The sequence below is a fragment of the Gossypium hirsutum genome, chromosome A09 (assembly GCF_007990345.1).
Source record: "Gossypium hirsutum isolate 1008001.06 chromosome A09, Gossypium_hirsutum_v2.1, whole genome shotgun sequence".
Lineage (NCBI taxonomy): Eukaryota > Viridiplantae > Streptophyta > Magnoliopsida > Malvales > Malvaceae > Gossypium > Gossypium hirsutum.
In genome coordinates this window covers 73,217,724-73,242,655 of record NC_053432.1, presented here as the reverse complement: position 1 = coordinate 73,242,655, position 24,932 = coordinate 73,217,724, and the positions used below count along the sequence as shown (strand labels likewise).

The 24,932-nt window shown below is 35.1% G+C and overlaps 1 protein-coding gene across 2 annotated transcripts; it reads left to right on the top strand.

Annotated features, from left to right (window-relative positions):
* Nucleotides 1-1,174: 1,174 nt before the first annotated feature.
* Nucleotides 1,175-3,056, top strand: LOC107889559 (probable DNA double-strand break repair Rad50 ATPase). 2 transcript variants are annotated; one of them, XM_016814031.2, is made up of 4 exons: nucleotides 1,175-1,749; nucleotides 2,310-2,420; nucleotides 2,529-2,609; nucleotides 2,731-3,056. In XM_016814031.2, the coding sequence occupies exons 1-4, from the start codon at nucleotides 1,510-1,512 to the stop codon at nucleotides 2,803-2,805; spliced, it is 507 nt and encodes a 168-aa protein (XP_016669520.1). In that variant the 5' UTR covers nucleotides 1,175-1,509; the 3' UTR covers nucleotides 2,806-3,056. The 2 variants fall into 2 exon arrangements, with proteins under 2 accessions (XP_016669520.1, XP_016669519.1); XM_016814030.2 differs by having other exon boundaries at nucleotides 2,722-3,056.
* The last annotated feature ends 21,876 nt before the right edge of the window (nucleotides 3,057-24,932 follow it).

Genomic DNA, 24,932 nt, shown 5'->3' with positions numbered 1-24,932 from the left:
TAATATAGATATACATTGGAAGTTAGAGTTCCCTTTATCAATAATCATTTAATTATTAGTTATTTTTATTTTAGTCACTTAATTTAAAATTTTTTAATTTAATCATTAATGTTATCAAGAGCTGATATTTTAGTCACTTCTCCATTAAATTATTAATGGCAAGAGTGAAACCAAAATTCCTTTTAGGGGGCTGGAATTGAATTATATATATTTTTTAAGAAGTTAAAGTATAACTTTACATATATTAATTTATAATTTCATCATATTTGAAAGGATTAAACAATTTTTTTTCACATTTTTGGAGGGCCAAGATTCTAGCCTGTGTTTTTGCATCACCTATGGTTAACTGAATAATGGTGTATCCTTTTTTATTGGAATAATAAAAATGTTAACTTTGAAATGTTTATAAATTCTATAAACTTGTTCTTAGTTAAAAAAATCAATAAATTAAATTGTCAAATATCGATAATATTAGTGGTTAAACTAAAGAACTAGAATTAAATCATCATATTAAAAATATTTTAATAATTAAGTAAGTATTAATATAAATTACCCTTTTAATTTATTATAAATAAGTTGAAACATTTTTGTCATAAAATGACATGGCTATAAAAAAATGATTGTTGATAAACTAATTTTCTTCTTTTAATAAAAAAATTGATAATGTGATTTTTTTTTAAAATATTGTTGGGAATAGGTATGAATATTTAATCGATTCAATTTTAAAAATAAAATAATTTACTTAATTTTAATTAATCAAATTAAGTTTTAGTATAAACCTAGATAAGTGATGTGATGCATTTTATTTACTTTTTTATCTTAAGATATAATATCTAATTTTATCGTAATTACTATTTTTACATTAATAATAAATAAAGTATTGTGTATACAAATTCACACTTACATCTTTCATACTATCCGAATTGTAAAAAAAAATGTTTTTTACCAAAAAAAAGAAAAGTTAAAATGGTGGGATAGAAGAGGTGGTGAAAAATATTTACTGAATTGACAGAAAGATTAGGGGTAAAAAGAGAGAAAATTTTGAAAAAACGTTAATCATGTGGGGTTGGGGTTTTCAAAATTTCAAGGGACAAAAACTCTTCTTATTCTTTCACTAAAAGTTGAAATCTTCCCTATCTTTTATCAGTGGTTGGCAGTTGGGTCATTTCAGCTTCACCTTTTATTCTTTAATTTTTTGTTTCTAATAATATTATTTCATTTTTCTACCAAAAAACAAAAACCCTTGCCTTATCTTTTTTTACTAATATTCTTGGCTCACAACCAAAGTTTAGGGGGTTAACCAACAAGCTACCATTGTTTATAAGCACTTCTCAACACGAGAACAAAAGAAGAGAGAGAGAGAAAGAGAGAAACACAAGCTATCATTTCAAAAGCAAAAGCTAAAGCAAGAAGATAATAAAGAGAGGAATTCAAGGTTGAAGGAGGGTTTCTCTTTTTCTATTTCTTTTTCTTTTTAAAATCTGTGTGGAGAAACTGGAGTTAGGGAAGATGATGCAGACTGAGCAGCAGCCTCAGCACCAAAATCAGTTAACGGTTCAAAACTCTGGGAGTCTCAGCTTTAGCAGTCATTTGTCTAAGGAAGATGAGGAGATCTCAAAGTCGGCGCTTTCTACTTTCAGAGCCAAAGAAGAGGAGATTGAAAGGAAGAAGATGGAGGTTAGAGAAAAAGTTCAGCTTCAGTTAGGCCGTGTTGAAGAGGAAACGAAACGTTTGGCCACGATTCGTGAGGTTTGTTCTATCAAAATTTTCCCTTTTTTTCCCCAAAGCAAAACGTTTTCCTTGATTTTGACTTGGAAAGGTTGAATTTTTAATGTTTAAAAAGTATGCTTTTTGGTTTTTTTTTGGTCAATTTCTCCAAAATACAGAGTTTAGAGGCTCACATAGTGGTAAAATTTCTTGCTCTGAGGTGGATTTTTGAAATTCTGAAAAAGGGTGTTTCAGGTTTAACCTTTTGAAGTATTATCCTTGTGGAAAAGGAGGTTGCTCCTCCATGATTTTGTTTAGTAAAAAGAAAAAAAGATGTATTTATAATGTATTTCTTTAGGAAATTAGCAGCATGTTATCTGTCAGATTTGCAGTTAAAGGTCTTAATATATATATAAAGAAATTGTCAGTTAATTTTGGGTGTTCCCATCTTTTTCATAAACAACTATCAGAGTTAATAGATCAAGGGTGCCTTATAAAGAGGTTGCTATCTTGAAACATACAAGATTAGCCTCAGAGCTGATCTTAATTCCATATAGTAATAATAATAGTAGTGCTGCTTTTTCTCATTGTAAATATTTCAGGAGCTTGAAGCACTGGCAGATCCTATGAGGAAGGAAGTTGCTGTGGTCCGAAAGAAGATTGATGCAGTTAACAAAGAATTGAAGCCACTAGGCCACACCTGCCAGAAAAAGGTAAAATTTCGCAATACTTTGAGGCCATTGAACCTTTTTCCGTTAATTGTGATTGTATTCATATTATCAAACCTTTGAGAGCTATGGTGGTATTGAAATATGTTACAGGAAAGGGAATACAAGGAAGCCCTGGAGGCGTTTAACGAGAAGAACAAGGAAAAAGTACAGCTAATCACAAAATTAATGGAGGTTAGTTTCTATATTGTAATGTAAAAAACAAAATTAAAGATGGAAAAAATGAAATAAATGAATGGAGGTTAGTGATGAAATGATCTCACCTTGTTGTTATATGTTTTAACTGATTGAACAGCTGGTGAGCGAAAGTGAGAGGTTGAGGATGAAGAAGCTGGAAGAGCTGAGTAAGAACATAGATTCCTTGCACTAATAATATAAAGCCCTTAAGTTGTGTTTTAACTCATTAGGCTTGTGTGATGTATTTAAGGTTACTTCCATATTTATAAATGGATTGTGTTTACTGTTTTTTCGGGTTTGGTGTACTGTATGATGTATTTTCGTTTGTAATTTCATTAGCATTTGATGAACCTTAGCTGATTTAGAAAGGGAAATGCCCCTATAAACAGGTTTGTAACTAAGCTCTTGGTGACTGCATTTGCTTCTCTGATTTTTCATGCTCAATCTTTTGTACTTTATAATTTTTTTAAAAGTTTTATATGTAATTGGGAGTTGGTTCTAAAAGAAAGAATTGTGGTTGATGGAAAGGGCATTTGTGATTATGATGATTTTCAATGTTATTCTCACTTGAAGTTTCTTGTAAATGTAAATGTGGTAGATGGTGCAGTAGGAGGGTCAATGTACGTAGTGTTATTTACTCCAGTTAGATTCTTCAAGCCCAAGGGTCATCATGATATCCCTTTTTCTTTTTAAATACAAATAAGAAAAGAGTTGAAGAACTGAAACCCGTAACTATTATATCTGATTAAAGGTTTATGGTCAAGTAATAAAATTTGATTTCTGCAACAAACGACACATCAATGTGGGTTCGAAAGTTGTCTTCATCAATTTCTTATGGCAGTGATGTTGTAATATGACAGTTTATGTAAGTTAGTTCGTGGTTGTATCCATGTCCTTTTCTTTCATAAATTGTGCAATTAAATCTCAAAAGAAGCATTTTATCTTGCAATGGATAGGGTATGGTCCCCAGATGAAATGTGTTTTTAACCTGGAATCATGATTTTTCACCTGATATTAGAAAATTACCGATCAAATATTGCAATTATCATGAAGACACTGCCATCTAGTTTGATGCAAAAAAAAAAAAACTTTTATGTGTGCATATGCTGTGTTTTAATCAGAGCAATGATTCAACATTCTCAAACAAGCTGTTGCTTGGTGGTGGTGGTAAAGGCAAAAGATGGGAGAGGTAGAGGTAGATTCTTCACTAGTTTCCTAGTTATTGCAATTGCCTCGCTGGAAATTTGAGAAAGGAAGGCAACTCTTGCTTTGGCGTGTCTTGGTTAACAAGACAAATCGGAATTATTAATGCAAAAAATAGAGTTGGGGGGATTAAATGAGGGGCACGAGACCAACTTTTTATTCAATCTTGTGAAGCAGGAGCGGTGGGTTTGTTAATGATAAATGTGTTTCATACATGATTTTTTATTTTTTGAGTTCCAACGTTTAAGGGTTAATTTTTTTTTTTGGGGGGGGGGTTAAGAGAAGGGGAAACATAGCCTACCCAAATTGACAACTTGTCGAGCAGAAAAACCAAGTATTGCACTTATTAGTGTTGCGAAAAAGAAAAGAAATTGAGAATGGGTTTGTCTATTCCAATATGCTGATTCTTTGTACGAGTCAAATTTGATGTTTTGAATTGAAGTATCTCAAAATAGTAGGGCATTTCAAGCGTTGACAACACCACCAAGCGTACAAGTTTCACCCTTCCTTCGTTTACAAGTTATATTTACTATTACAATCCCATATATTAAATCACACAACCAAAATAAATGTACAACTTAAAACTTTTATATAATTAAACCAAAGCCTTATTTGCATTTGAAATAAATAACGCTTTCAGTAGGCCCATTTTGTTGTGTTGGAAATGGCATATTTAGAGTTTAGGGTTAGCTATTTGCTTTTGTTGGTTTATTGGTGTTGGGCTGACGTTTCACGGCCATTGCATTGTTAGGGTTTTTCTACTGCATCCTCGCTCATTGTTAGGATTGATTTCCATCATAATATTTTTCAGGTTCAACTTAATTCTAATTTTGAATACAATAATTTATCACTTTACTTGTAGTTTAGTAAACCACACAAAACATTTTTTTTTAAAAGAAGAAGATATTTTGAGCAAAGGAAAATACATATATGTATATTATATGAATAACAGAGTAACAAATAGTGAGGAGTTTGACTGTTTGATTCCAGCCATTTTATAGATCTAGTGATTATAATCCCAACTCTAAATTGTTAATTAAGGAGTGAGGAGCAGTACAGTTGCCATCCATTAGTGGATAACTATATTATCCAAATCCACCAATAATTGGTTTATTGTCTCCTTTAAAATTCCTTCTACGCCATATGCATCAACCACGCTTTCATGTTTATGAGTTTCTCTCTTTTCAGTTAGATAATGGGTCGAAATTTAAACATTATATATATACATATATATATATCTCATCATTTGGGTCCGGAGTTTGAATTATTTTTTCATCATAAAATGCCCCTACATCATTTAGGAGGGTGTGTGGAGTAATTCCAAAAATGAAATTGGATTGCTTAAAAATGAGTTCATTTTCTACTCCAACATTCATAAACTCACCCATTTTAAAATCACTACTCGTTTATATTTTAGTATAATGATTTATTTGTCAAATTATCCTTGTTAGAGTTATGTAACTCGAATCTTATCACTTGTTAAATAAATAATGGGATCTGTGGGAGCGAAAGGTCAATGGCCGAACCCCCATGGTACAAACCATGTCGCACAAGTAGAATTCGGATAGAACTACACTTTTTTTTGACATTGATTAAAATAATATTTTTAAACATTTAAATAGATGCAGTCGAAACTCCTCTCGTGTTATTCGTTTTTCAACTTTAGTAAATCTCTTCTCCCCTACTCATGGTTTTTCCCTAGAAGGGTTTTCACGTAAAATCTGCGTGGTTTTTTTTTTTAATTTTGCGGTCATTCTATTATCGACGTGTATTATAATAATCCCAAAATAGATGAAAGATATATTACTTTCACATTTATTATAAGTTTGAATAAACGTAAAAGAAGAACTCTATCTTGAAAAATTATGTAAATATTTTTAACATTAAATTTAAAAAATAAAAAAAAGTATTTTGAGAATTAAGATTATAATTTGATTTAATTTTAATATGCACACCAATAAATAATAATAGATAAAATTTAATTATGATTTTAATGTATTAAAATTACAAAAAAAATATTTTATTATTGAATAAAAAAATTATATTTTTAATGTATTAATTTTAAAATATTAATTTCAATTTTTAAATTTTAGTATTAAAAACTATTTTAACATTTTATTTTTTTAATTTAAAATCAAATAACATTGTTATCAAGTTAAAATCAAATTCAAATGGTATCCAATATGATCAAATTAAATAATTTTAAAGTATTAAAAAAATAAAAATGGAATAAAATAAGATAAATTAAGAATTCACCTTCCTAAAAGTTCAAATAAAATTTAATTTAAAAATAAATACTCATAATATTACAAATATATTTAAATTTTCTATCTTAATCTTCTACTTCAATCCAGCATTTTCGTCATCATTTTTCATCTTGATTTTTTTTCAAGGTAAGTGGGCTATTTTCATATGTGGCAATTCCGTCAAGATCTCTTTGTTAGTTGGGAGAAGAATCCACACGAATCGGATTTTTTTGGGAACATATCGAGAGAGAATAGGATTTGGTTAGACAATGTATGGTTGGTAAACATGGATCGATTTTTTAGCAAGGTACGGAATGTATGTCAAATATTCAATATGATTCCACAAGATCTAGTTTCGTTCAAGTAACAGATTCTCGCCAATTGATAGGATCTTCTGATGAATCCAGAGATCGTTTCGATCCCATTAGTAATGAGGATTCAGAATATCATACATTGATCAATCAAAGGGAGATTCAACAACTAAAAGAAAGATTGATTCTTTAGGATCCTTCCTTTCTTCAAACGGAACGAACGGAGATAGAATTAGACCGATTCTCTAAGTGCCTTTTTGGATATTCCTCAATGTCTCGGCTATTCATGGAACGTGAGAAGTGGATGAATAATCATCTGCTTCAAAAAAATCGAAGAATTTCCTAGGAATCCTACAAGATCCATTCGTTCTTTTTTCTCTGATAGATGGTCAGGACTTCATCTGGGTTCAAACCCTACTGAGAATTTGAGTAAATTAAACCCTACAAGGTTTACCTTTATCATATTGTTTCTTTTACGTGGGTACATGCTAAATTTGAGTAAATTAAAAAATATTCAACTTTTATTCCATGTAAAAGAGAAAAAAGTTGAACACTAAAAGTTTTTCTTTTACATGGAATAAAAGTTGAACATTTTCTAATTTACTCAAATTTAGCATGTACTCACGTAAATGAAACATGTAACATGATGATTGGATTGTAAAAGAAAATTATGAAATGTGTGAAACAAGAAAATGTATCTACCCATTTCCATATCTAGGTTTGATTTAAGTTTTGCAATTATCCATTTGGAGAAGCTGATGACCAAATGAAAAGAACCCTTTCGAGACAAAGAGCGATGGAGAATCTTTGTGAATGGAAATGTCAAATTTTCCTTTAAATACGAAGATTTGGATTTGGATGACATGTTGGGATGGAATAATAAGACATGCATATGAGTTAGTGTATTGATTTTTTTAGAATTCCAAGGTATATGTATTGAGAGAAACGTGATCCAAAACCAAAGAACATTTTAATATTGGTGTTTATTCAGTTAAATTGTTGGTAATGTAAAATTAAAGGGTTAGTATTCACACACTCACGATCGGCACGGTAGGGACATACTCACACCATACATTACGTCTAAAGAGAGTTGTTTAAATACAAATTATCACTACGCCTTTAAAGGTTCTAACCTAGGTGGGTTTTATGAGTGAACAACTCTTTAGCCACCAAATCAATCACGAGAGTTCTATATTACATTTAAGATAATCTAGCATTAGTTAATTTTTAATATTAAAATTTTTTTTTGGGTGCTAACTTTTGTTGCTTAATGCACTTTTTGCATTTATTAGGATTAAAATATTATAAAATTTAATTTTTATGGATTATAAAATTGATATAAAGGATACCTTAATTTCATAAAAAAATTATATAATTTCTAGATGATAATAAGTGATAATATTTTCTAAAAAGTAAGATTGACAAATATATGGTTTCAAAAGAATGAGACTTATAATGAAAATATAATCAAAATTATACTTTTGCAACATAATTTATATTTTTTAATAAAAAGAACGAAAGAAATTACTCCACAAGAGGTTGCAACAACAATGGAATCCAATGCAGAGATAAAATTCTAAGGGAAAGCAAGTTGTAGTTTGACTTTGACTCTTGCAATCCTAAAAATAATTCAAACATAATATAATTAATAAAATTTAAATATTACTATATTAAAATTAATACAAACTGAATTATAATATAATTAATCTAATTTAATTAGTCCGTATGAATTTATGAATGAATGAGTTCAACTTTTTATCTGGGCATCGGTTGCTTGACAACCTCTGTTTTGGAGGTATTTTTGTGGATATCCCCACTCTTACCTTGTTTTGGATGGCCACACCTGGAATTTTCGTCAGATGGCTATTTGTTTGGACCATTTTTCTTTTGTCTTTTGATGATACAACTGGGATTTCAGTCTGGGGCCATGTTTTTGTAATCATGTGATAATAAGTGAGAGAAATTAATTTCTCGTACCAATCTTCTCAACATGATTGATTTCATTGAGAAAAAATAATACATTTATAGAATAATTAAATATTAATTTTTTTAAAATAATAACAGCTAAGTGAATTTATTGACAAAATAAATTTAAAGTCTTTAGAAACGGAACCATGAAAGATCGAAAAGTAAACTAACATTCAAAAATAGAAGTAAAATTGTAGAAAAATGAAACTTAAGTTCAATTGGCACCAATTTTCCGGGCAAACATCATAAATTGTTGAAAAAAAAACAGCAAAGAAACAAGGAAAATAGATTAAAGATGATTCTCTAAAGACTTCACATACACGGCTGATCATCAAAATGGGTCCATACATCAACAATCGATCACAGTACGATTCAAGATCGGAATCGATGCATCTTCTACTTAAAAAGTCTCTCTTTATCTAAGCATCCCTTCTAATGCTATTGCATGTGCAATTTAATTACCATTTTTGACAAAAAACACAAATCGATAAAAAAAATAAAACTTTACGAGAATCTCTTCGCATCTCATATAAATAAATTTACCAATTTTCTGCAAATATAACTTTAAAATAATTAATAACGATTATAACGTGTCGAAATATTAATCCCTAAATGCGCGTTACTTGTAGGATAGTTAAATACTTGAATTGCAAACTCTTCCAGCTACATAAATGCGTGGTAGTCTTAATGACACAACATTTTACGGAATGATATGTGGTTTGCATGGCACCGCAGCAGCTTGACGAATTTTGCACGTATTACTTTCACCTCTTGTATCAAACACTGTGCATTGACTTTAACAGCAGGGGGCATGTCTGGAAAATGATTGAACTTTGTATTGAATTCCGACCCCCATCCATCTGAGCCACCAAACAAAGAATATGCATGTTTTGACAAAATTTTCATTTTTATTTCCTTGTTGACCCAATTATCATATCTCATGCACTGCCTCGCCTGCTACTACTTCTTCCTCTCATTAATAATTGATGGGTTTGATAAAAAAAAATTACAAAAGGGAAAAAAATTATTAGTCGTTAGGAAAATATTTTTTATTTTTAAGAATTTAGGCTTTTTTAGTTTAAAATTTTAAATTCAATTGTTAATACTATTAAAATTATTTTATTAAAACTTTAGACTTTGAAAAATTGTCATGTGTTTCATTTTAAACAATAATAATAATTATTTTTTAATATTTTACTATACTCTTATGAGACACTGGTAAATTCCTTCACCTTCCTTGTGGAGTTTAAAAACTTCAAAGCCAATGTCTCAAATAATTTCTCAAAAACTTTTTGGCATGTTATAATTTTAAATAATAGAATGGCGACTGGGGTCACAGTTGGCCACCTCCGGTCGAGCCATTGTTGGCCACCATCGGTTGACCCACTGTCAGTCTTTTGTCGATTGACTGGGTCAAATTTGTATTGTCTCGAACAATTTTGGATACGTTTCAATTATTCAGGATTTATGAAAAAAATTGGTTACAAAAAACTAAAGTCCATTTTTGGCTCTCATAAATTATTCTAAAATAAATAAAAATAAAATCTACATAGAGATGATAATTCGTGATCTAATTACATATCCAAAAAAAATTATAAAACCTAAAATTACATCCAATCTAAATTTTAGGAATCACAACTTTAGCAAATTTACTTTATCATATATATAATAAAATAATTAAAATATATCAATTCACGTACATAACCCAAAACATGTAATAATTACAAGAATATCACATCTTATCAAAATTAATCAAACATAAAGAAAAGAGAAACTTCAACATCAGTTTATACTATAAACATATCACAACCTGCCTCTAATACAAATTGTTGAAAAATTCAAGTTTAGGAAAACAATTTTGAATCACAGCGAAAATTTAAAATTTTGAAAACCGAACTGGTTTGCTATATTTATAACAACAAACCTTTCCCGAAAAGTACATGTGTTTTCTGCAAGACGGAATTGTATCATTCTTGGTGTTTAACCGAATATCCTTCTCTACTATCCTCATAACTCGAATTACACCGAGTTTGAACTTGAGCAACACGAACCAAATACAGAATAATAAATGATTTAATTACTCTCAGTAGGAAAGTAGTTCTCTTAAATAGAAACCAATATAAATTGCAATTTCCAAAAAAATAATAATTTATTATTAGAAAATAAATTCCTACTACTTTTTGGCAAGATAACAATATGTAAAACTTGTGTCTAAATAGTTTTACCAATGTCATCTATTTATAACGAGGGATAAGAGAATCCTGGTTGAATAATAATAATACAAATAATATTTATTTAATACAAAACACTCACCTAATCTAAATGCATAACTTTTAGTTCCTTATCTATTTGAACTCTGGCTTTTATTTATACCAAAGTATACAAGTCACGCACATATAGTCTATTATCTACTTAGGATTAAGATATGTCAGACTATGAATGTCGTAAGTAAATAATTCCAAAAACGGGTCTAGGATCTATTCTACTTGGGTCATGTTCGATGTACTGTCAGTCCTATTAGTCACGTATGAGTCTTTATCTTTTGAGAGTTATCTGCTCTGATGCTCAAGACAAAACATTTTCCAATTGGACTTGATAAATGACATATTAGTATTTCAATCGGTTAACTAATTTTTGAACTAAGAACATGTTTAAGTTCATCTACTAATAGAAGTCGTCTTTTCATATTATGATCTAACCACATAATATTACTTAATATTAGTTAAACGTTAGATAATTATTTGTTTCCATTTTATTTTGTGTGTAAAAATATTAAGGAAAATATACAAAATATATTAATGTAATTAATGGGTATTGTAGCGACGTAAAAATTGGTTTCGGGGTCGCTAATTGTGGCGATCTAGTGAAAAAGTTTGGAAACTGAAGTTCGATTTTGAAATAAAAGGGGAGTCGCCACCGATCTTTTTATAGGTGTGATCGGACACCTTATAAATTTATTTTTGAAATGAATTTAAGTCCACGTTAAAATCCAGAGAAAAAATAGGGTTCGGGGGTCAGTTACGCGCAAGGAAGGTATTAGCACCCTCGCGACGCCCAAAATTGGTATCTCATAAACACGTGTTGTCTTGATTTTCAAAAATACGAGTCCAATGTAAAATTTAGTCGTGATCCGATTGAAAAGACGAGAAATTTTAGTTTATTCCATTTTTTTAGGAGGGTATATCGCTTTAACACGAGTCAATTGACGTTCACCCAACATAGCGATGAACTCGATGACTTAATGTTAAATCGGTACATTGCCTTGATTATTGAAATTAATTAGCAAAACAATAATATGATTTTCGAAATACCATGAAACGAAGTTGATATGAAATAAGGATCAATAAGTGGAAGAAATATAAACGTATTTGAAACAAATAACAAATATTATAATAATGTTGAAGGAAAACACTAATAATGCATGCAAGATTGAATGTAATTATCATATCAAATACGATAAATAATGAATATACATACATAAAACATTAAGAACATGTACGTCAAAACACATCTATATATGAGCAGTGATACCGTTAGAAATATATTATATATATTATTCGAACTATACATGAAGTGGTAAAAAATGTACATCTATTAATGTTAAAGTATATACGTAGTATCAAGACATGACATAATATATATATGACATGGCATTTAACAGAATTATATATATAGAATAATATATACAAATAATATGGTATTAAAGGTATATACATAGTATATAGAAGAAAATATGTATGTGGAAATGTATAAGAAATATTATATATAACTAGTAATATTAAAAATATACACATAACATATATAGAAAATATACAATACATACATACCTTAGAAATGATAATAACAATAATAAAACTATTTTATACACTACACAAATACATACACACATATATATATAAATAATAGTATTAGAAATATACAATATAATATTAGAAATATATAATAGTATATAAAAAAAATATAACTAATAATATTAAAATATATATAATAATATATGTGAAATATAATATTAAAAACTTATATACATAACGTATGTGCAAAATACGCATAATATTAAAACATTTACATAGTATATACATATTAGAAACAAGTAACAACTAATAATAATAATATTAGAAATATAATGAAGTATATAAAAAAGGACAAATATAATATAATAGTAATATTAAAATAAAGTAATTAAGATAGTACTATATATAAATGTATGGATATATACATGTAAAATATACATATATTAATATTAATAATAATGTTAGAACCAGAAATAGTAATCATTGGTAATAATAATACCTTAAAAATAATTAGTATATTAATAAAAATAAAAATAAAAATATTAATAATATGTAAAAAATGAAAATAAACGAAGAAAAGGACTAAATCAGACTAAGAACAAAATTTCGGGGCGAATTTAAAAAGAGATAGAGAAATAAAGGACCCAAATGAACACGCGTGAAAGCAATGGGGACTAAGGGCGCAATATTCTCCATTACGAAAACGCAACGCAGCACGGAGGGACTAAATTGTAGGGCGAGAAGACCTTTAGGGCCAAATTAAAAATAGCAAAAAAAACCTGATTGTGAAATAGCAAAAATGCGGAAGGGCCGATCGCGCAATTAGCCCTTCCGCTTCAAAACACGCGGACCTTGGCCGGACGGGTCGGGTCGACCCGACCCGAAGCCCTAAACGACATCGTTTAGTTTAAACAGAGGGGGGGTCCAAAACGGTGCGTTTTGGACCCCTATATAAGTCAAAATTTTTTGTTTTTTTTTCTTTTTTGCAGCCGAAAGAAAAAAAAGAAAGGTGGGAAGAGAGGAGAGAAGGAAGGAAGGAGAGGGGGGAAAGCTCCGGCCACGGGGAGGGGGACGGTCCGATCGTCGGACGGTCGCCGGAGCCTCGCCGGCGCCGGCCACCGTGGAGAGGGAAAAAAATTCCTTTTTTTTTATTTTTTATTTCTTATATTTTTTATATTATATTTTCATACATTTAACATATTTAATGTATGTATTTGTGAGAAAATAAACAAAAATAAAAATAAATCTAGAACCACATTCTGTTTTCGATTTGCAATCTTAGTGTTTTGTGCGCCGATTTGGTGGTTGTTTTTTTTTATGTTGATATCTATTTCGGACTGGTATTCTTGCTCTATCTACTGACTTTTTTGAAATATATGTGTATTCAAATATCTAAAAAAAAAGAACCCCCTTTACAAATGTTTATTTCTCGGCTTTATAGCCGACTACAAAACTAGGAAAATATTATTTTTTTTGTCCTATTCTGTTTGGTCTGCTTCTGTCTTTGCAGGGTATGGAGGTGTCAGGGAAGTGGAGGAGAAGCATGCGGTGGCAGACGGTATGGGAGTGACCAAGGATGGTGCTAGTGTTAGAGGAAAGTGGGGCGTGGTAGCCAAGGGCAGAAGGGCGTGTGGCGCAAGTAGGGAGGCAAGGGGAATTAGGGTTTCCTCTCTGCTAATTTGTGTTGGGCTGCTGGGCTAGGTTAATTTAGGGTATTGGGCTAGTAGTACTTGGGCTGGGCTAATTGGGCTGAAAATATTGTAAACAGGCTTGGGTTAGTAAGGGTTTGAAATGTATTTGGGTTTGGCAAAATTGGGTATGTACAACTACCCCTCTTTGCTCATTGTCGTGCAACGGTAATGGAGCAAAGACACAATGAAAGGCCAATTTTGCCCAGTCTTGCTGAGTCTTGACTTCGTTGGTGCTCTTCTTGTTCAGATAGCCTTGGTTCATTGCATCTTCTGATATATGCCTTGTAGTTTAAATCTACTCCAATGTGACTTCAAAGATATGTGATTTGTGGCTTTGATCTGCTTCCATGTAGCTTCATAAAGATAAGATCTACAGCTTCAATCTGCTCTTTTATCACTTCAGTGAGATGAGATTCGTGATCTTCTCTTCTGTAACTCTAGCGAGACAAGATTTGATATCCTCGGTCAGTTCCACTGCGACCTCATGGAGACAAGACTTGCAACTTTTGACTTGCTCCACTGCAGCTTCAGGGAGACCAAGTCTGGTGTCTTTCATCAACTTCAATCTTTATTCTTACTCGGCATGTGATCCTGAGTTCAACTCATTTCTCGCAATATGAATTGATTCTTTAAAAACAGACATTAAAAACAGAAATTGAAAATAACTTAGCACGCGGGCCAAAGCTCAACTCATCTCTCACAACATGAGCTGGTCTTTTGAAACTTAATTTGAAAAGCAGAGTTTGAAAATATCTCGACATATGACCTAAGGCTCAACTCACTTCTCGCAATATGATTTGATTTTTGAAAAACAAAAATTAAAAGGTACAACTCACCTCTCGCAATATGAATTGCTTTTTGAAAAACAAAAATTAAAAGGCTCAACTCACCTCTCGCGATATGAGTTGATTTTTTTTTTTAAATATAAATTGAAAGGCTCAACTTACCTCTCGCAATATGAGTTGATTTTTGAAAAACAGGAATTGGAAAGTAGAAATTAAAAATACCTCAACGTGCCCCGAGGCTCAACTCACCTCTCGTAATATGAGTTGATTTTTGAAACATAAATTGAAATTACCTCAACGTGTCTTGAGGCTCAACTCACCTCTCGCAATATGAGTTGATTTTGGAAAAGTAAAAATTAAAGACAGGATTTGAACAAGAGAATTTGAAAATACCTCGGCGTGCCCCGAGGCTCAACTCACTTCTCGCAATATGAGTTGATTTTTTTGAAGCATAAATTGAAATTACCTCAACGTGTCTTGAGGCTCAACTCACCTCTCGCAATATGAGTTGATTTTCTGAAAACATGAATTAAAAAAAGCAAAAAATGAAAATACCTCGGCATGCGAGCCAAGGCTCAACTCACCTATCGCAATATGAGTTAATTTCCGAAAGCAGAAGTAAAAACATCAAAATACCAAAACCTGTCATTTGGTAGAACTCAGGTGTCTTTTCCTTTGATTCAGTACAGCTACCATCACATCCTATTGCTTTACTGGATTACCGGTATATGCCATGCATGATGTCATCATGATATGCACATGTTTGTCTTAAATGCCTTTATGCCTACATGATTATGCAATGCTCCTTAAGCATATTTGTCGTATGTCCTTTTCGCCACGATTGTTGAGGATCTGCGTTCATTGCTTTGATTCTCGACTTTCTCTTCAGGCCTCGTACCCGTATTCAAGCTTTATGAGTAATCGACATTTCTCAGATATCATTCTTCTGCCCCAGATTGAACTTTGTTCTTACTTTGAGACTCTTGTGCTTATTAAATTTTCATCCAGGTAATGCTTAACATTTCTTTTGTTTAGAGTATGTCATTTCACCATTTATCATGTAAATAATGAGATGCATGAAAAAGGTCAGATAGGGACAAAAATGATATTTCATGTTCATCTATTTCAAATGTGGCAAACAAAGCAAGTTAAACAATGAGAGTAAAAAAATGTCAAAAAGAAAGAAAGGATCGTATTCAACGGATACAAATGCTCTAGATATTCAGCACATGAACTCTTCCTCGTTCCTCAATCAAAGATCTTTTCGAGCGCGGCTTCTTGTGTAGAAGATTTCGAGCTTTAAGAAATGCTTCAAATACTGTAGCCTTACTGCTTGACCTATCGTTCGACCGCCAGGTTTGTTTCATTAGGACGCCCTCTCGGGTTTTCATCCTAATCTTTTTGTACTAATCAAGACGCCCTTTTTGGGTTTTCGCCTTGATCTTTTTTTTTAAGATGCCCTTTTCGGGTTTTCATCTTAAGCGTAATATTTCTTCACAGCATCTGAGTTTACTGGATTCGACAACTCTTTCTCATCCATCTCGGTAAGGATCAAAGCTCCTCCTGAGAATGCCTTCTTTACGACATATGGTCCTTCCCAATTTGGTGCCCATTTTCCTCGCAGGTCTTTTTGTATTGGGAGAATTTTCCTCAGCACGAGTTCTCCTTCATGGAATTCTCTTGGCCGTACTTTCTTGTCATGGGCTGTGATCATTCTTTTCTGGTACATTTGTCCATGACAAATTGCCCTGAGACGCTTTTCTTCAATGAGGTTCAGCTGATCATATCGAGCTTGTACCCATTCTGCTTCTTCTAACTTTGATTCCATTAAGACTCGCAGAGAGGGGATCTCAATCTCAATAGGTAGCACAACTTCCATTCCATAAACCAGAGAGAAAGGAGTTGTTCCTGTAGATATTCGCACAAATGTGCGATATGCATATAAAGCAAATGGTAGTTTCTCGTGCCAATCTTTATATGTCACAGTCATTTTCCCAATGATCTTCTTAATATTTTTGTTGGCTGCTTCCACAGCCCCGTTCATCTTTGGGCGATAGGGCGAGGAGTTATGATGCTTTATTTGGAATTGCTCGCACACTTCGTCCATCATCTTATTGTTCAGATTCATGGCATTATCTGAAATGATTCTTTCAGGCAAACCATATCGGCAAATGATTTCCTTTTTCAAAAACTTGCACACTGCAGTCTTCGTTACATTGGCAAACGAAGCGGCTTCAATCCATTTTGTGAAGTAATCGATAACCACAAAAATGAATCGATGTCCATTTGAAGCTTTTGGAGAAATTGGCCCTATGACATCCATGCCCCACATAGAAAAAGGCTACGGAGAAGTCATGACATGAAGGGGTGAAGAGGCTACATGAATTTTATCGCCGTAGATTTGACATTTGTGGCATTTTCTGGCAAAATTGATGCAGTCATTTTCCATTGTCAGCCAATAATAACCGAGTCTCATGATCTTTCTGGCCATATTGAAACCATTGGCATGCGTTCCTCAAATTCCCTCATGGACCTCTTCAAGTATTTTTCTGGCTTCAACATCATCCACACATCTCAAAAGCATCTGATCCTTTCCTCTTTTATACAGGATATCCCCATCAAGAACAAATCCCGCTGCCATTCTTCTAATTGTTCTTTTATCGTTCTCATTCGCTTGTTCGGGATACCTTTGATTCTTGATATATTCTAAGATATCATGGAACCAAGGTCGTCCGTCTACTTCTTTCTCAATGCTACAACAGTGTGCAGGGACCTCGTATATGCTTATTTTGAGGGGCATTATTTCCGCTTCTCTACTTGCTTTGAACATTGAAGCCAAAGTGGCCAGGGCATCAGCCAGTTGGTTCTCTTCTCGTGGGAAGTAATGAAAAGTTATTTCTTTGAATTCATTAATCAATCCAACCACTAAATCGTTGTACTTAATCAATTTTGAGTCCCTCACTTCCCACTCTCCACGGATTTGGTAAATCACTAGGGCTGAGTCCCCGTACACCTCCAAGATCTCGATGTTTCGTTCGATAGCTGCACGAAGCCCCATGATACAGGCCTCATATTCTGCGATATTATTGGTACAGAAGAAGTTCAGTCTTGCAGGGAACGGATAATGATTCCCGTCTGGTGATACCAGGATTGCTCCAATTCCATGCCCTAAAACATTTGACGCACCATCAAAGCACATCTTCCATGACTTCTCTTTTGATGACTCGGATTCTATTTCTGTGATGCACATTAAATCTTCGTCTGGGAAATTGAATCTTAAAGACTCATATTCCTCTGTCGTTCGAGTTGCTAAGAAGTCAGCTATTGCGCTCCCTTTTATCGATTTCTGACTTACATAGGCAATGTCATATTCCGAAAGGAGGATGTGCCATCGTGCCATTCTTCCTGATAGTGCCAGCGATTCCATCATGTATTTTACTGGGTCCAGCTTTGAAATTAGCCATGTCGTGTGATACAGCACATATTGTCTGAGTCTCCGAGCTACCCAAACCAGGGCGCAACAATATTTCTCAATGGACGAATATTTTGCCTCATATTCAGTGAACTTTTTGCTGAGGTAGTAGATCGCTTTTTCTTTCTTTCCTGACTCGTCGTGTTGCCCCAGTATGCAACCCATTGAACTTTCGAACACAGTTAAATACAATATCAATGGTCTTTCAGGAGTTGGCGGTACAAGCACTAGAGGACTAGACAAATATTGTTTTATCTTATCAAAGGCCACCTGGCATTCCTCGTTCCATTCTCCCGGGTTATGTTTTCGAAGAAGCCGAAAGATTGGGTCGCATTGGTTGGTAAGTTGAGCGATAAATCGGGCGATGTAGTTTAATCTCCCTAAAAATCCTCTAACTTCCTTTTGCGTGCGCGGAGGTGGTAATTCTTGGATGGCTTTTATTTTATCTGGATCAACTTCGATACCTCTTTCACTGACAATGAAGCCTAGCAACTTTCCCGAGTAACCCCAAATGTACATTTGGCTGGATTAAGCTTTAGCTGAAACTTTCTCAGCCTTTCGAACAACTTCTTGAGGTGCACTATATGTTCTTATTCCCCTCGGGATTTAGCAATCATGTCGTCGACGTAGACCTCTATTTCTTTATGCATCATGTCATGGAATAATGTTACCATAGCCCCCTGATATGTTGCCCCAGTATTCTTTATGCATCATGTCATGGAATAATGAATGTTTTGTTGTGTTGTCCACCAACGTGTCAATATGTGGTAAGGGAAAATTATCTTTTGGGCTTGCTCGATTCATGTCATGGTAATCCACGCACATTCGTACTTTGCCATCTTTCTTTGGTACTCGGACTATGTTACCCACCCATTCTGGATATTTGGAGGCTTGTAGGAAGCCAGCGTCAAATTGCTTTTTGACTTCCTCTTTTATTTTCAACAGCATTTCGGGTCTCATCCATCTTAATTTTTGTTGGATGGGCTTGCATTCTGGCTTTAATGGGAGCTTATGGAACACTAAATCTTCATCTAGCCCTGGCATGTCCTGGTATGACCATGCGAAAACATCTTTGTATTCGCGGAGTAAAGTGATCAAACTATGCCTGGTACTCTCTGAAATAGAAGTCTCAATCTTCACTTCTTGTTTCCTCTCTTCAGTGCCCAAATTTATTGTTTCCACAGATTCTTCATGAGGAAAAATCTGTTTATCATCTTGTTCCACCATTCTTAACAATTCAGGAGACGAGACATAATCTTCATCACTTTCTTCGGCTTCAAATTCTCCTAAGAAAACAGCCTTCTCAAAATCAATTTCAAGATTCGTAACGGGCTTATTCATGTCGTCAATATCTGAGCACCTGAAAGTTGAATGGAAAAGGAAGCTATAGAGGGACATCCAAGTATTGAAAACAACAAACAAAATGTTATGTCATGGCAATGAGGCAAATGTAAGGATAGGCTATGAAATGAGAAAATGATTATGAAATTAGTGATAATGCGAAAAATCGTGACAAAATGCATCTTCATTGATATTCATTTAAATGATAAAGAGCGAATGTAAGCTCTTACAAAAGAATTCTATTATATCTAAGGACACAATAGAAAGTTAATGTTTAGCATTACTCTGAAGACTTATAAATTACAAGAAGCTCCTCGGCAGTCTAATTGTTCAACATGAAACCAGGAGGGCAAGGGCGTATCCTCGAGACATCTTTACTTGCACCAGCCCCTTTGTCAATGACATTTATACTGAGATTCTGAAAACCCCTTACAATTAACCCCAGCATGTTTCGTGGATCATCTTGTCCAGGGTACATCATTCCCGCAGATGTAAATGTTTTTGACAAAGGAGGGTACTCTATTGGTTCCCATTCTGGTTCTCGGCCCAAAGTTCTTGCAATTCTTCTCTCTTGATCCTTCTTCCACTGTCTTCTTCTTTGACGCATGTCAGGCTGGAACCCCAAACCGTATCGGGCCTTGTGGTGCACTGGTTTTAAAGCCCTAACTATTCCTTGCAGATGTCTCCCTAAACCTCTTCCCGCATGAGTTCCCCTTCCTACGGTCTACTTGACACCCATTCTGGTATTTCTCGACAGTTTTGGCATCGGAATTCTGTTTCCCTCAGCGACGAAAGTGGTATTGACGAATTCAAGGGATCGAAAGGAACATTCCACTGCATCATTGCTTACTTCTAGGTATGGCGCATCAGCAGAGATAGATGCGACAATGTCTTCTTCGCCCTCGACTGTGACCAAACAACCATCCATGATAAATTTCACCTTTTGATGGAGGGATGATGGGACTGCTCCAGCAGAATGGATCCAAGGTCTTCCCAAAAGGCAGTTATAAGAGGGTGTAATATCCATGACTTGGAACTCGACATCATAAATGTAAGGGCCCACTTCCAAAGGGATTTCGATCTTTCCCATGACTTCGCGCCTCGTCCCGTCGAATGCCCTTACCGTGGAATGACAGGGCCTTAAGTAGGACAAATCCATCGGTATTCTGGAAAGCGTGGCCAATGGCATAACATTTAATGCTGACCCATTATCGATGAGTACGTTCGCCTCTACCATTTGGCGGTGTCTCATCATCACTAAAAGAGATGAAATTGTCCGCATTCAGATTGTTTACCCACCTATCAAGTTTTTTGACAGATATGTTGTTGGCCACATAAGCTTGATTTAACACCTTCAATAAAGCATTCCGGTGTGGCTCTGAATTTAACAGTTGAGATAGAACTGAGATTCGTGCTGGCTGCTTGCTCAATTGTTCCACCACACTATACTCGCTGTGCTTAATAAATTTCAAGAATTCTTGAGCTTCTTACTCATTCACAGGCTTTTTAGTTTCTTGCACGGGTGGAATTTCTTGCTCGACTTTGACTTCGTGCATAACTGTTTTCCCTTTTTGCTTCGAGTCGCTGCTTTTCTTTACCGGTTCAGCTTCTTTAGAATAGCATCGTCCACTTCGAGTAAAATGACCTACCTCCCCAACATCTTCAGTTTTGGCTTTGGACTTTTCAACTTTCGGTGTAACGATATTAACATCATATCTCCACGGTACTGTTTTGTTATCCTTACGGGAAAGGAGACGGTACTTCAATTACCTTCTATGGTTTCAATGGCTCTCTCATCGCGTCGTAATAAATTACCAACGGTCGATCAGCACTATAAGAGGGCCCTGATGATTGGTTATCAGAGACGCATACTTCTGTTTCGTTGGCATTTTCCCTCTTGTTAAGGACCTTGATCTCTTTATTATCCATCCGGTCTTGAAGTAACCTTTTAAAGTCCTCACATGACTGAATGTCATGTCCAAAAATCCCATGAAAATTGCAAAAACTTTGACCTTCTTCTCCAAAAATTCTATCAGAGTGACAGAGCAATCTTTTCTTAACCAATACCTCCCAGATTTTCTGTAGAGGCGTCCTTATTTCTGAAACACATCTTCTGACCTTCCATTCATCCTCTTTCCCCACTGTGCTCACATTCCCTTCGGTATGGTTAGGGAACGGGTTCTCGGTGGCGTTACTGGCACTATCGAATCGTAGGATACCCGCGTCAAGGAGTCCTTGAACTCTCCTTTTGAAAGCAAGACACTTCTCAGTAGAATGCCCCTGGTTCCCTGTGTGGTATGCACAACTAACGTTTGGATCGTACCACTTTGGGTATGGAGGTTTAAGGGGTGCCATGTAATGGGGAGAAATTAGTTGTTTTTTCAACAGTTTTGGGTAAAAGTCCCCATACGACACAGGGATGGGGGTAAATTGCGATCTCTCGGGATTATGCCTTGCTGGTCTTGGTTCGTTTCTGGGTTGGCTTTGGGCGGGTACCGTGTTTTGTGGGAAAGTGGTGACGGGTCTTTGGTTGTTCGTGGCGTATACGGGGTAGGACGGATGTGGTGCTTGGTAGTAAGGGGTTTGATGGGGATAATAGAAATTCGGGGTGGATAATTTCGAGGTCGGGGTTGGTAAGGATACGAATTGGGAATGTAACGACTCCCAGTTCCCACCATGTGAGTTTCTGGCTCTTTCTTCCTTACGGGTGCTGCTTTTCTTGAGCCTTCTGATCCTTCTATTCTACCGCTCTTGACGGCATTCTCTATGAGTTCACCGGATATTACAATATCCGCGAAATCCTTCGTGGCACTTCTCACTAATTTGTCATAAAACGGTGCCTTTAAAGTATTGATAAAGAGAACAGTTATCTCCGTTTTTGTTAGTGGGGGTTCCACTTGAGCTGAGACGTCTCTCCATCTCTGTGCATACTGTCTAAAAGTCTTTGATGGCTTTTTCTCCATCATTTGCAAGGTCATACGGTCTGGCACAATATCCGATACATGCTTGTACTGCTCGCAAAATGCTGACGCCAAGTCCTTCCAAGATCGAATCTTTTCTCTACTAAGTTGATTGTACCACCGAAGAGCTGACCCTGTTAGACTATCTTAAAAGCAATGTATGAGTAGTTTATCCTCGTTCACATAACCGGTCATTTTTCGACAGAACATAATGAGATGTGCTTTTGGGCACCTTGTCCCATCATACTTCTCAAAATCAGGCACTTTGAACTTCGGAGGCAAAATTAGATCAGGTACCAAACTAAGTTCTTTGGCACCTAGTGCGGAGAAGACTTCAATGCCTTCTATTGCTTTGAGTCTTTCCTTTAGACTCCTATATTTTGCGTCATGGTTATCCAATTTCAACTTGGCTACCTCTGCTGGGTCATCCAGATCTGGAACTAGTTGATCAGCAGGACTAGCCCCTAGGTTTGGCGCGAATATTCCTTGCCCCAAATTAGTGGGTGGGCAGGTGGCATAGGTCGATGTTCCAAGCCTGTGGGTTCCCCTTGAGTATACCCTCTTTGTGTTGTATATGCGGGCGGTGGAGTGAATCCCGGGGGATAGAGTGGATCCTGATCGTGGTGAATTCTTGACTGAGGTTCCATAACATCGGGGTTCTGCATTTTAGCCATCTGATCTCTTTGCTCGAGTGATTCCTCTCGAGATCTCACCATTAGGTCTCTCGTCTCTTGTTGCGATTTGGCCAGTTGCTCTTGTAATTCCTTTCTAGCCCTTTCCATCCTTTCAATTCTCTCATTTAATTCAGCTTCCATTACTCTAGCTTGTCGGCGCGTTTTATAGGAATGGCGTGGTTCCAGATTTGAAGTCTTGCAACTTCGGATTATACGGTTCTTTAGTTTCAGTGGATGATTATGGTGATATGTACACGCGATGAATGAATGAATGAGTATATGAATGGTTGAATGTCCAAAGAATAAATGATGCATAAATGTTATTTATGAGTAAACATGCAAGAATTTGGTGTTGATTTCAAGATAGCCCCATATTTAGGCATTTCATTTATCAACATAGTCTATTTCCATTTTTCCAACAGTTACACAAATTTCCTAGCCACATTGCCTTGTTTCTTTACTTGCTCTAAAAACTCTGATATGCTCGATCTTTGGCTCGGAGGGAATTGGCAACTGAGAACTTCGGCTTCATCTGATAATTGAACAACTGAGAACTGCGAATTTCATTGATCAAGAAGTCGAGCTGCATTCCTTTTTCTTTGAGAGTTCCTTCATAAGCGTGAATGTCCCTATTGTACTGATCATTCTTTTCTTCTAGAGCCTTCAGGAGGTTATCTAATTGTTGTTGACGAGATTGCAGAATATTTTCTAAATCTCGTGCTTTCCTTTTTAATTCTTGATGTTCAGACTGACTATTCACAAATTCTGCAGTCACCATTTCATACTCGGCGTTCTTCATTCTTAACTCTATCACAGCGCGCGCTGCCTTTTCCTCCTCTTTCTTTGATTTTCCCTTCCAAAATTCCATTCTTCCCTTGATATTGCTAATTTCTTCCTTCCACTCTGCTGTCGACTTGCCCAACCCACTATTCTTTATAGTGTTTCTTAATTTCTTGTTTTCCAAATGAAGGTCCCTTAAGTCGTTTCTCACGATCTCGGCTTCTCTTTGTACTTTTTTAGTTCTGGACCTTTCAACCTGAACTTCAATCTTCAGTTGATAGTTTTCTTCTTGAAGGGCACTAAGGTCCCGAGACATCTTGGCCTTTTCTCGTTCGAATTCTTGTCTTGCCATTTCTAGCTCAGACGGCGTTTCCTCCGAGAAAGGATTCTGGATGGTGTAGTTTGTTGACGAGATTTGCTGACTATTTACCCGTTGCTTCCTCCATATGTCGTAATCTTGGGTAAGGGTATCAGCATAAAAGGCTAATTCCATGAAATGGATTTCCTTCCAAGACTTTGCAGTGTCTCGGACTCTCTTCATATATCCTTCACCCGCGAAAGCGAACTCGAACTGTGCTAATCCTCCAGTTGCGGGTAGGAATTATCACGAAGAAAATTACCTTTGGACCAATAGCGGAGCATATCTAACTCCTCCCCATAACCCGAGTAAAGGTACCCAATCTTGGCTTTCACATTTGTATAGCAGAACTGAAGGACGAATCCAGGGTGCTCTCCATGTTATATTCTCGGCGCGAAGATTCTGAAAGACTGATACCCAATGTTGCTCGGTGACTTCCTTCAGCCATTCTTTCTTGAGGTAAGCTTCTAGCGGGGCAAATGTTTTTGAAAACATATGGAATGGAGTGCGCTCTACTTTCCAAAAATGACTCAAAATCCAAACATTGAGCAACTGAGCACATCCACTAAATCGTCCCTTTCCAACCCTTCGACAAGTACTCAGGGACCTGAAGGTCTCGGCTAGGATAGTCGGGACAGGGTTGACTCCTTGTTTTAACCTTTCGAAGAAATCAACTACTGCAACTTTGAGATGTCCGAGAACTTTTGGGAAAATGACCAAACCATATATGGCCAAAGCGA